Source organism: Electrophorus electricus, chromosome 1, assembly GCF_013358815.1.
Source record: "Electrophorus electricus isolate fEleEle1 chromosome 1, fEleEle1.pri, whole genome shotgun sequence".
In the NCBI taxonomy this organism is placed as follows: Eukaryota; Metazoa; Chordata; class Actinopteri; order Gymnotiformes; family Gymnotidae; genus Electrophorus; species Electrophorus electricus.
This window is the reverse complement of record NC_049535.1, coordinates 6,067,501-6,080,319: the sequence shown is the minus strand read 5'-3', so window position 1 is coordinate 6,080,319 and position 12,819 is coordinate 6,067,501. Positions and strand designations below refer to the sequence as shown.

Below are 12,819 nucleotides of genomic sequence, written 5' to 3'. Positions count from 1 at the left end.
AGTTAAAAGAATGCCGTTCTTTAATGGAGAAGTTTTCCTTGTGGAGTCGTGGCGGGGGGTTATGCTCAGTTTTTGTGACTGATCCCCCTACTCAAAGTGTGGTTCAGAATGAATGATACAGTATAAACTTTCACGCGTGTTCTAAAGGAGCTTCTCAATGCAGCCCATTTTGTGGTAGCAATGGCTTTCAGCGTTGAAACGTGCCTCATTCATTTTTAAGGGCAGCAGACATATATACGTCTTTGTCAAAGCGAATTAATTACCGTATGACCGCTCACTTAATTAGACTGTTAAAGTGATGTCCCGTAGCCTGCTATCAAGAGCAGAAACAAATCTCCTGTACATAAATAATTTTATTTATTGTCCATTATTGTTTCTTTATGGCTGAGAGGCTTTCTGTGCAGGCGGCGGACAAGCCGTGCCAGGAGGCAGCACTCTGAACAGTGGGGTAATAAATTTAACCCAAATGATGTGATATGACAACAAAGCTTTTCTTATGCAGTTATCCACCGCCTGATCACAGCCAAACCCACTCATTCCATCCTTTCCAGAATATGAATAAACAAATTGGGCAATAAATATTGCAGTCCTGTCCTTCTTTCGCCTTGACATTATATAGTTATGTATAATATTCACCTAGGATTATTTGCTGATACAGTAGAGGTCATAGTGTTAAGATGCTGGATATTACTTCCTCCTGCTGAATAGACCGGGGCTCCTTATAATACCTGTTCAGCCAACGATCAGCAGTGGCTTCCTTTATTTTGGACACCATGTCCTTTTTATGCCTTTGTGAGGCTCTTGGTAATTGGGTAACTCCTTTTTTCCTGAACAGCAATACATATTCATGAGGAGCTGGATTACGCTTCGTGAGTAAACGGGATGGAAATTCCACCACTGTGGCCCAGATACGCATTAAACAAAACAAACAAACAAACAAAGGATCAGCTCTTCAGCCAATTAGGGGAATAAACACTTAGCTAATCATGGCTAGAGTTTGGAGGAAATGTGAATGTTTCTCAGAGATTTCAAGAGGATTGTTTGAGGGGCAGCATCTAGATTATACCACTGGTTAGATGGTATTATTGTTTTGGGATTTTTTCTTTTTGTTTTTGGGTTTTTTCTTTGGCAGACCATTATGTGAAGGCATAATTGCGCTGTTCCTGGCAGGCCCCCCCCCACCATATGCCCCAGATTCCTTACACTGGAATGCTGCGGCAGCTTCTAAATGCCTGCCTGCCAACTGTCTCCCTTTCTTCGTCTAAATCGGTGCATTCTGCTCAAAAGGTCACGCAGTATAAAGCAAACACAAAATCATGTCAGGGAAATAAAAAAACAAAAAAACAACAACCTAAAATAGCACAGACAGGGCTAAGAAAAGCCATTCCAAGGATCAGTGGGTGGTCTGCACACAGCACTAACCAAGCCACAAGCCAAACTGTAAAATTGTGAAGTGGACAGTACGTTAGCATATAAGAAGCCTGTCGGGTGGTGACAGGGGCTAAAGAAATGCTCGAGAGAGAATGTAAATGCACAAGTCAGTATAGAGAAAACAGATAGAAAATATTTAGGACCTGCTCTGTCCAAGATCAAAAATGTAGTATTATCTGGCCCAAAGGTCTAGAATCCATGCCATAGTTCTTGTGAGATGTGGTAACAGGAATAGGTTAAAGTGTAATTTTTCCACAAAAAAAGACCAAAGAACTTAAAATAACCGACTCTCATTATCTTGTGTTAACTAGAACCTTGCTTTAACATTTTGATTATCCAAAAGTCCAAAAATAAGTATATTTACGAACCAGCTCAGGGGCCGAGGTACTACGAAATGATGAACTGTCTCCAAAAAATGCCGAAGAATGAAAAGGCCAGCACTGCAATGAAGGACTTGCATTTCTGCAACGTTCATCACGCAACGTAATGCATTCGCTCCGAAGGCGCTGCTCCACTCTAGTGAGCTCCCAGCGTCTCTGCTCCCCAGCTGTACGACTGACACACCACTTTTCAAAGACCTGGGAAAGCCTTCTTTGATTAACTTAGCACTTCTTGCAAGGCACACTGCAAAACTTTCAGAAAACAATGAATCCAATCTGATGGATGGTATAGCTCTAATATGTTTACTTTTTTATGCTGTTTTTTTTCTACATTTTGGGGGTGGAAACAGCATTAGCTCTCTTCACATTAAATAATAGTGGTCATAAGAAAATGCCAATTGTCAAATGTATTGATTTTGTCCTTAGTAGTGGCAGCTTGTTTATAGACAAGGATATCAAAATGAACTTCCTAAATCTAATTACGTCAGATAAGCAATACAGTGATAAAAAAAACATATTATAACATTATATGTTCTTTTCAGAAAAAGAAAACAATGATTGTTCTGTGCCAAATCAATCCACAGGTTCTCAGATCCATTTACTACATAAACAGACAGAACCCTTTAAAGTATCTGTAAGAATCATCCAAAACAAGTTCTGCAACCTAGGAGACCCAAGGATATGAACAGGACATATAGTGGAAGCAGAGGTATATTAGAACCCAGCATGCATATGTCTGATGTCTAACCTCATTTGTTTGGTCCAGGCTACTACGCAGACAAAACCAGTAACTGTGCTTTTGGCCGTGCGGTACTGTGAAGGCAGGCTTCTTCACGTTGAATCCTTCCTTGAACCCTAAGGAGTCAATTAGGTGTCACAGGGTTCTAGCAGTTGCAACCTGAACTTCCACGGGCACATCAAAACCCTTTCAAGAACGCTGATTTTAAGAGCGTGCACGCTCCCTGGGTTCTCCGATCTCATTTATGCATTTGCTTGTTTATTGATGTAGCTTGCAGTTGCTTGGTAGTCCACCCTGCATTAGATCTGCTTTGGATCTTAGTCAGTCACCAGGGAAAATTCAGACTCCAGTTCTAAACAGGCTTGCCCCATTTTACCCAGGGTTGTGCAGCAAGCCCACTGCCCCAGTTTCAAGAGCACAGCAGCAGACACTGCGGCGCTCCCCGATGGAGGTAAAAAAAGACGACAATGGAGCTATGAGCAGGAATGCTACTCATCCCCGTTAGGTGAGGAGAACTGTTGGCACAAGCTTCATCATCCTTCATCACAGGATTACACCCAAAATGCTGCTATTTCTTGGATTCTTAATCTACCTTCTATTCCTGTGTGTAGGAAATGGAATGGCGAGAATATCAATGACTCTATTGTTCACCGAAAGAAGAGAATCTGAATGGAGTGGAAGAGGATAAAAGTGGGTCACCCATTTTAGCAGCATATTCAAGGGAAAACTTGGGTCGCTTCTTCAACAGTCAGAACAGTACGAGTTTTATTAGAATATTATTCCAGTTACACCTGTTTTACATGATGCACTTTGAACCTGATTTTTATGTACAGGGTCTTACAGTGTACTAGGACTCACAGTTCCTGTGGTGAAGGCAGTCACCTGACAGATTTTTGTCCATCAAACAAATGTTCACATTCAAGCAGCCTACATTAAATTAAGAGGCTAAGGTCTCCGAATGTGACATTTCCGAACTATGGTTGACGAATGAAAACAAGGCTTTTACTGAAGTGCCATTGATTTCACAAGAAGTAGGTGTTAGGGTAAGTCTCCACAAACGCAGTTACATTATCGAGAGAAGGCTATTCTAAACATAATCCACTCCTACTTGCAAATATTAATAAACAAACAGAAGAATCCATTTCTCTCTGTCAGTGTCAACCCTATTGGTATGCTACAGATGGGAGCAGGCAAGCAGATGCCTTAAACCAGAAGAACAAGAACAGCTATTTAGAGGCAAACAACTGGCTCAATATTTTAGCTACCTCAGTGGCAGCTGTTCTTGTGTACTACTCCGATCAAAGATTAGCGTTGATGTGCTGCTTCACCTATACAAGATGAGTGTGAATGCTGAATGCAGCCAGTAGCTGGCAATCTTGGCCACCGATTCTTTAAGCTCTATGAATTTAAGAGTTCTGACTGACATTCACATCGACTAACTGGCACCTGGCATTCAGTGGTCCTAAGGCCTCTCTGAAGTATTACCTAACCAACTTTACTACACCTCAGATACAGAGTCATATGGAGATGGTTATTTTGTATGTGTATGCTGGGTATGCTTCGCTTTCAAAGCTCTGTCCTAGTTTCTAAATACTGAGTTACTTTAAAATAATGACCTTCAAGTACATTATTAGTTCTAAAATAACAAGGCAAATAAAAACGAAGCAGTATTGTGCTGATAACAGTTGGTTTCTTAATTAAATAAATACGGTTGCCACCAAATGTGAGATACCTGTAGACTGGTACTATGTAAATAACAAGTAAACATCAGAGGAGTCATCTCACCTTCCTCATAAAGTACTTAATGACCCTTCATACATTCAGTTCTTCTGACATGGTTTCTTGAATATATAGTTATCTGTTCATATCTCAATTTATTCTCTTACAAAAAAAATTGCACAAACCCAATATACCTTTCCTGATTTGTCAGAAAGATAAACCTTGGTCCACCCCATTACATTCTGCCTGTGAAGTCACTGAAAAATAAATCCCATTGAATAGTAAAATAAAAAATATAATCCACTTCCTTCCTTGTAGTGTCTGTTGAAACAACGCAAAGGTGTCAGAATTTAAACAGATTAATTTGGCACATTAAATACTGGTTATAAAACAAGAGTACATTATTTGTTCTCCATAAAAGTGCTCATCTATGTTAAGAAATAATTTTTAAGTCAAATATTAACAACTAGAAATTAAAAAGACAAAACTGAAACACCAATCTTCAGTAGTAAATTCTATTAGTAGCACTTACTCCATCACACTCTTGTTAGATTGTTACACTTTAAAGCCAGTTGCTTTCTCCTGGATTAAACCAAACACTGGTCGTATGAGTCCTTGGAATGGACAATCACTACTGAAAGTTCCATTATATGCACAAAAAGCGCCTAATCTAGGCACAAACCCCAGCTTTGCCTCAACAAAACAAGATGCTGTGTGTTTCAGTGGCAACGTAGAAAAAAATCTCAGGACTTCATAGTGCAAATGGGCACAACGATGACCAGTATCACAGTGCAAGCCGCTGCCGCAATCAGAGCACCAATCTTACACACTTTGGCCCTGCGAAACTCCGCCTCCTTGCGCTTCAGCAGCGAATCGTAGCCCGGTGTGTAGATGTCCTCCATCCAATACTCCAGATTGTTCGGGTTGAGTGACTCCTGGGTCTGTTTGTGGAGAGAGGAAAGGGAACAGGGTTAGCGTCTCAGGGAAAAATCGCCAGTGTGGAGCAGACCGTAACATTATCCAGGTTCCTGGTGTGAAATGAAGGTTGGGGAAGATGAATGGGACTCCTGTCCACTCGTCAACCCAAACTCAAGAGAGATTACTGAAGCAACGCCTTCACTCTTTGGTGGAATTCTTCACCAGCCTGCGTATTGCCATTTTAATTGAATTCGAAGTGACAGAGCAAGGGTGAGGGGAGAGGATGGAGCATCGCTGGTGCCAGCGAGAGGATTGGAGGATACAAAAAGACGGTGAATGATATCCAGGGCTAAAAGATTAAATGATAGAATCATGAGAAATGGTAAGGCCCAGGCAAAGAAGGAGTTAGGCAGAAACACAGATAGCTCAAACTGTACAGACAGAAAAAAAAAAATAAGACAGACCCAGAAATATGACTTGGACATAAGTGTTTGCAGAGTTGGCATTTTGAGACATACTGCGCTTATAACCATATGGAAGATTCAAGCAGTATCCCCGAATTAGCGCTGTTCTTGGCAACAGCTCCTTTATGACTGCTGTTCAGTTGCGACCATGAGCCAGGGTTGTCTCCTAAGATAGAGCTCCTATAAAACGTTGCGCCCGTCTCTGGAATTGATTGGCCTGGTGCAGCAAGCCTCATCCCTAGGCCTGGGGTTACTGCTGGACCCTGGCGGAATGGGTTCTCCACGCTCTTTCAAACTCATCAACTCCTCGGGAATTCCGGAAAAAGAAAAAAACCTGCACTCCTAAGACACAGTGCAACCATCGATCGGTGCCATGAGAAGTCTTTGAATGGCAATGAGTGCACTTTAATTGTGTCCTTGCTTAAGGGCAGCACTTGTCTTGCTAGCATTTAATTATTATCACATTAATGCCAGACTATCTGATGTCTTGCTAATGAGCTAGGGGCTGAAGGCTGAACTGCTCATGACAAGAGCATGCTGATATCACGTGCACTGACTTTGTTTGACAGTCACCTTGTGACAACCCTTGTGAGAATTTCTTTCACAATTCTGGTAAGAGATTGCTTGGGAATTTCTAGATTTATTGTGTGGCATCATATGGCTTTCAGTAATCTTAAGAGGAAACAAGTCCTCTGCACAAGGAAACAAGGTTTGTGTGGCCTTAGCTATCTTTCTGTGCTCTCTTACGAGTTGTCCATGTGAAAAAAATTAATTATCCATGTTATAAGGTGTTATAAGGAAAAGTCTGATAAACAGAATCATCTCAACTGGAGAAATCCATACTTTGAGTGAGCTAGCTCCTATATTCTGCTGATACAAAATATAGGATATAGCTCCCTTTGAGATAAAAAAAAAAGTGTTTTTATATGGAAACAACAGTCAGCCTATACCAACTCCTTTTCCAGAAAAAGTAGCATCCTATTTTATTTCTTGTTTAATTGCCACAGCTCTGGCACACCTACAACTGTAAAAAAAAAAAGAAAAAAAAAAGTGTTGTATGAGTACGTACCTTGGGAGAGAGAGGAAAAAATAATCATTTGTGGGTAATAATTTTTCTCCTGCAGTGTAACTTCTCCTCACATGCTGAAGCAACACTAATGCATGGGGGCTTTTCCATGGATTTCAACAGTTCTTCCATTCCATTGTGCAGAGATCTATTTTCCTTTCGCAATCATCAACAGCAATTTGCCACCCTAGAACTGGCTGATGAAAAATTTGCAGACTTATTCGTGCTGCTTAAAGCATTAACTGGCTAAGCCTACTCCTGTTCCCAGGGCTTCATTTATAAAGTATAACACACGCTGAATGGGAAATGGCTATTCATAAATTCTGAATTTGATGAAATTGCCTACACTGCACATACCAACTGCCCCCAGTGGTAGCTCAGCAATACTGCAGTGTTTACTCACACATGTGAAGTAGTAGTTCAGTGGTGCTTAGCTACGCAGGACCATCACCACACTACATCTACAAGGTTCCCCGTCTAGATCCCGAGGAACCCCAACTGACCACCCCATTTCTTTTGTATCACACTTCTAGCACAACTGCATCTTCCTGCAACATTCTTATTACATGGCTCTGGTTAGCTGGTATTTGCAACCAGACCGGGAACAGTGCTGCACAATATATACACACATATACCGTGACTGAATACAGCTCCCGTCTGTGCGTCGGATATTTCTCCGCAGCTTGCCTTTTATTAATGGGTTTCATTTCAAACAATTTTTCATGTGCTTCACCCTTGAAATATTTGGAGTGTTAGCTCGCAATTAGTGTGACATCTATATGAATTTTAGGGATGAGCCTTCAGCTCTGCCTCTGTGCCTTTCCAAAGTGTCAAAGTGTATCGGTGGTCATTTCTTATGGGATGTGTGTTGCAAGACACTGTCTGCAAAGTATCCATTTTCCTTCTCCAAAAAGCACCAAGCTCTTGAAAGAAAGTTTCCTCATCTTGTAACATTCTCCCCCCCGTTCCCAGCTTAACCCTCTTCCGCACATGTCGGAAAAATGCTGCCGCTGTCACCTGGCATTTATGCTCAGTGCGAAATTAAAGCTTGTTTGATTCCAAACACCAGCTCCAAACATCGAGATTCCAAATTCCAAATCTGCTGCAACCCGCTATTACATCGAATGGGAGGTCTTAACACTTCGCTTGACAGACCGCTGATCAATTTGTCTTTCTCTCTGTTGTTTGGCTTAGAATAACTTGTGGCATATAGCGGGTACCAGGACCCTAGCGCTTAGCCAGCTAACCTTCTTCTGGCAGGCTTAGCGCAAACGCTTTGAAGCCCCCGACAGGCATTAGCCATCCCTGTTTCAAGTAAGCTTCAGAGTAATCTTGCATCACTAGTGCCGGCATACAGGGGGCATGAGTCTGCTTTGTCTATTGGAACAGACCACCACCGTTTCGTTTTGGAGAAAATTAGCGATGCATAGTTTTGGAGGTAACCAGGAGGGATCCTTTTGGAAGCTATGTGACAACTTAGCACGCTTGCAGTCTGCAACCAACAATATGAGTGGAATTACATTAAGTCAACATACTCTGTTAGGGATGTTTTACACAGAGCTTTATTTTTGGCAAAGCCGCCTAATTCCAGTTTATCAGCAGTGTGTTCATTATAAGGATTTAGAGAATGAAGACAGATGTTAATTGGGAAATAATACATTGTCAAGGGTAAAAGAAGCAAAAAGGCTCTACAAAAGCACTACAGTGTGCACATTTTTGCTTTATCTCTCTTATGAGTCGTCTCTGAAAAAGGATGAATCAAAACTATTTCCATTTTTGCCAATTGGGTCAATGCTATTTTAAACAGATAGCCTGTGTAGCTGCCTGCACATGCTGAATGCATTTCACTAATACAGGTATTGTAGTCTGTGCAAGCTGAAAGTAACGACAGTTTGCACATGTTTAGTGACGTATTCATGCCGTATTCATGCAGAAACAATGAAAGAATAAGTCTGTCTCTTGAGATGAGTGTGCATATGTCTACCCATTTAACAAGGAGTTCACTTCAGCTCCTTCCCCAGTATGCTATGATGCTATACCTACTCCCTGATCCAGTGACAGGCTGAGATCTGAGAATGCTCCTGCCTTGGATCAGCTAAAGTGCCACTCGCTAGTGTCACCTCTTCCACCAGCTCCTGTGCTGTATCTTTTATGGTAAAGGACTCCAAGGTGCACACTTTAAAAGGAATACTCTCACAATTGAGGGCACTGGCTATGATGGTAGCTTACTTTTCACCTGACACACAAACACACACACACACACACACACACACAAACAAAACAAAAACAAAAAAACGTTGGCCAGGCTGAAGATGGGCCTCACTGTAGACGAGGTCAGTGAGCTACTCTCCAGACTACTACATTTTCCTTGTTTAGTTTGCATCTGAGCGGCATGAGGGCATTTAATGTGGCTGTAAAAAGCCACAAACCTTCCGAGGCAGTAACTGTTTGGATCCCGCAGGGACAGTTGATTACACTTTTTAAAAGGGTTTTAAGAGTGCTATCTCCAGCTTGCTTATGTCATGGCATCAATACACAGGCTTCTCTCGAAATGTGGCTAAGAGTAAATAAATATTGTCAGAGGCAAAGAACACTGTACGCTTGATCTGAAGTAAACACGTGTCTGACATGATGGTGGATTATAGGGCACAGAAATTGACTGAGAAGTTTATGCTTTAGCCTCTCTGTGTCAGTGAGACATTTTTATCCTGAACTGCTCTCCTGACCACAGGAGACGGCCTCCAGAGTGACCTGTAGTTCTTCATCTAAATGTGGTAGCGAGACATTGATTCAGTGCATGCTTCTGTCGAAAACCAAGAAGGGTCACAGATGTCATTAAAGTTTTCTATCCTCTCGTGCCTCCCATGGCAATCTAATCTCGACCAACCGCCGCTACATGAGGCAAACGCCTGCAACAAACAGATCAGTCCAAAATTGACCTAGACTGGGCCGACCTGACCAAGAGAAGCTTTACTCAAAGCGAGAAATGCCTCGAGGGAAAGGTCTTACCTGTAGCTCCAGCGCACTGAGTTTGCTCTTGTCTCCTGAGTTGCGTTTGAATTCCTCTATGGTCCAGGAGGGTTGTGGTCGCTTGGCCTCGGAGAGGCCGGTGAGTCGCAGGTCAGTGTAGAGGGGACTGCCCTTCATGTGGGACTTGGCTGAAGGAAGGAAGTGGTGTGGGCTGAAGACTTGCTCCACCAGGTATGAGTCCTTGGGAGCCTTGGAGGAACGATGAGCCTGGTGAGGGTCGTACTGCCGATCTGTCTGTTGGCGATGAACGTGGGAATGTTAGTAAGAGAGGTGGAGAGGCCCTCGTGCTGATCTGAGATCAGGCACCCAACACCTTGCTAACTAGGTTAGGATGTTGGTGAGTTGCTTCCTCTGAATGCTGTTCTAGATATTTCTAGCATTACGAAGGGTTAAAATAAGATTTGCAGAATGATCTAGCATTACCCTTGACCTAGAAGGTCTGGAATCACTGGATTTTCTCATCTGAATTGTGGATATTGGCTCCACCTTGGTTCCAGATTAACTGTTTGCTTTCCCAGTACCCTATGAATTCATAATATCAATTTGTTAAATGGTAATCATGTGTGATGTAGCCCAGTTCAGCGGTTCCTTTTTTCCAGTGTGGAAGAAAGCAAAATCAGTGCAGCGATTATTAAGCAGTTGCTTCAGCTGTTTTCAAACCACCTTTTCCTCTCAAGCAGCACAAAAACCAATGTTGCTGTACTGGGGATAGATGATAACAGCACAGCAAGACACTAACGGCAGTAGGTGCAGGCAGTGCTGCCTCAGCTAGAAGTTAGAAGACAAGCAAACAAAGACTTCTGGCTTTGTGGGATTTAACTACCAAGAGATGTGACATTAAAATATTATTGTCGCGTTTGCAGAAATTATTTCTGTCTCGTTAACCGTGCAGAAAACATGCTTATAGGCTTTTGCACAGCATAACGCTGGATTTAATATCCCTAACTCAAGCGCTTATTGTTATCTCGAGGGAGACATCGGATTGTGCAACACAAAGTCATTGTAGTCCTGACTTTGTTCTCACGGTGAGCCATGCACCACTCCCGAGGGACACGCCCACTGCTCCGCGCCTCCGTCCCCTATACCCACCCCGTGTACCCAATCACCTTATTAGACTCATTAGACATCAGCACCTGTGCCTTGTTAGCCTCTGTTGTCTTTTCCCCTATTTAAGCCCACAGCACTCTCCTCCAGTGCCATGCCTTGCTTGCCTGTACCGTGCTGAAACAAAGCTCAGAGCTTTCAGCGTCGTCACGCCTCGAATATTACAGCTGCCGCGTTTCGTTTTTTGTGCTTTTGCGGCCAGCTCGCTGCTGTGCTTTTTGTTGTTGTTGTTGTTGTTGTTGTTGTTGTTGATATCATTCTACAAAATGAAATAAATAAACTCCTTCTTCGCTCCCTTGCTCCCTACCTGCCAGCGTCACGTTTGTCACGAAACATATATGAAGCAGGGTTTTAGACAGAAAGGTGGGGGACACAGATCGCAGTCCAGCTAGAGGAAGAACAGGAGGGCAGAAAACACTAATATGGCAAAGAGATTTTAAACGGCCACGAAAATCAGCTTGCTTAATTGGTGACAGCCAGCTTATTGGTTTCTAGTGAAGATGGATGTGACACAGTCCTGCAAATAAGTGAGATTCAAGACACAGTAGCCCATAGTACACTCACTGGTCTGAATGGGAGAGGGTTATTGTCTGGAGACTTGGAAACACAAGGATACAAAACACAAGCACTTCCTGATGAGCACAGGACACAAACTACTGAGTGTCATGTCTTGTCATTGCTTGTGTTTTATGAGAAAGAAAAATGAAGCTTTTTAGTAGTATTCACACACAAAATATGTCAATTTAATTATGTCAAATTCAGCAGGATAGCCTACTGTAAATACTGTTAACAGCTTACTGTGACATTTTAGTTTTAAAAATGTGAGCTGTTTAAAAAAGTGTTCTAAAAATGAAAAGACCACTGTAAATAAAAAAGGATACTACAGTATCATGGAAAAATGGAATTTAAAAAAGTACAAATTAATGTACAGCCTCTGCAGTAACAAATTTGTGTATTAACTTGTTCAATGGGAACTCTAACTTATTAAATATTCATAGGTAGAGACCACCAATGAAATGCAAAATTATTCAGCAACTGACAAAGTGATTGGTCATTGGTTTATAACACCAATGCCACTGAATGAACGGCATGCATAAATATGGGTCTGGGAGAGGATTGTTGAAAATAATATGCTCCATTTTCTACTTGACAAAATAATGGAAAACGTGCAAATAGGAAAATACTAAAAGCAATCAATCTAAAGCAGAACAAATCATTCTAGGGCTAATGTTTCGGTTCTAAGGTGATGCTGTAATAGATAGCAGGATTATTAATTCTTCATTCTTTAATTCCTTTAAAATTTGAAATAACTAAAATCAAGATAAATCAATTACCTTTTTCAAATTCAACTCGCTCACCACATGGTCAGTAATTTGTGGAGTCATATCATATATCGCATATAGAATCGCATATAGAAAACATTCTCTCTCTCTCTCTCTCTCTCTCTCGAACTTCTCAGTGTATAAAGCTTCTCTGAAGTGTTGTTCTATCCATTAGCAGCCTTGCCTTGCCTGGACTCAGGTGCAAATTAAAAAAAACAGCATGGGGGACTAGAGGAGGGGGTGTGATCTTAGCCCAGCTTGGCGCTCACGGTGAAGCGCGGGCTGGCACTAATCAACATGCAGCAGAAAGCTAAAGGGGTCGCGGAAACCACTGTGCACGGCACTCAGAATCGCTCCGAAACGCAGAGGAAGTTTGTAGAGGTAAAGGTTGTTCTAAGGGCGCATGTGCCCCGAGGACACTTGCGTCTTGGACCACGTTTAGAGCTTGGCATTTGATAAAGGTTCAGCTCCCTGAAGAACGCGACTCTCCCAAAAAAAAAACAAAAAAAAAAAACAGGATGTACTGAAGATTACCAGGCGGAGTAAGGGCCGAGTTGCAAATGGAAATAGAAAATCTCTGATTTCCAGATGAACTCCACAGATACTTCAAATCTGCTCGCAGATTCCCAGAGGTTGCCCTACACGT

The 12,819-nt window shown here is 42.1% G+C and overlaps 2 protein-coding genes across 3 annotated transcripts in view; one reads left to right on the top strand and one right to left on the bottom strand.

Annotated features, from left to right (window-relative positions):
- mthfs (5,10-methenyltetrahydrofolate synthetase (5-formyltetrahydrofolate cyclo-ligase)) overlaps positions 1-12,819 on the top strand; it is a 61,959-nt gene that overhangs the window by 37,452 nt on the left and 11,688 nt on the right. Inside the window, exons 3-4 of one of the 2 annotated variants that reach the window (XR_004776722.1) lie at positions 2,931-3,055; positions 3,162-3,306. Coding sequence is in view for 1 of the 2 variants with exons in the window: in XM_035532067.1 (XP_035387960.1) it covers positions 2,931-3,055 (125 nt within the window). In the remaining variant the exon portion in view is untranslated. Of the gene's footprint in view, positions 1-2,930; positions 3,056-3,161; positions 4,555-12,819 lie in introns of those variants that run through there. The other variant, XM_035532067.1, reaches the window with a different exon arrangement.
- Positions 4,678-12,819, bottom strand: part of minar1 (membrane integral NOTCH2 associated receptor 1) — a 14,444-nt gene continuing 6,302 nt past the window's right edge. Inside the window, exons 3-4 of the mRNA XM_027004482.2 lie at positions 9,727-9,981; positions 4,678-5,210 (exon numbers count right to left, since the gene is read on the bottom strand). Of these exons, the coding sequence (XP_026860283.2) occupies positions 5,013-5,210; positions 9,727-9,981 (453 nt within the window). The 3' untranslated portion in view covers positions 4,678-5,012. The remainder of the gene's footprint in view (positions 5,211-9,726; positions 9,982-12,819) is intronic.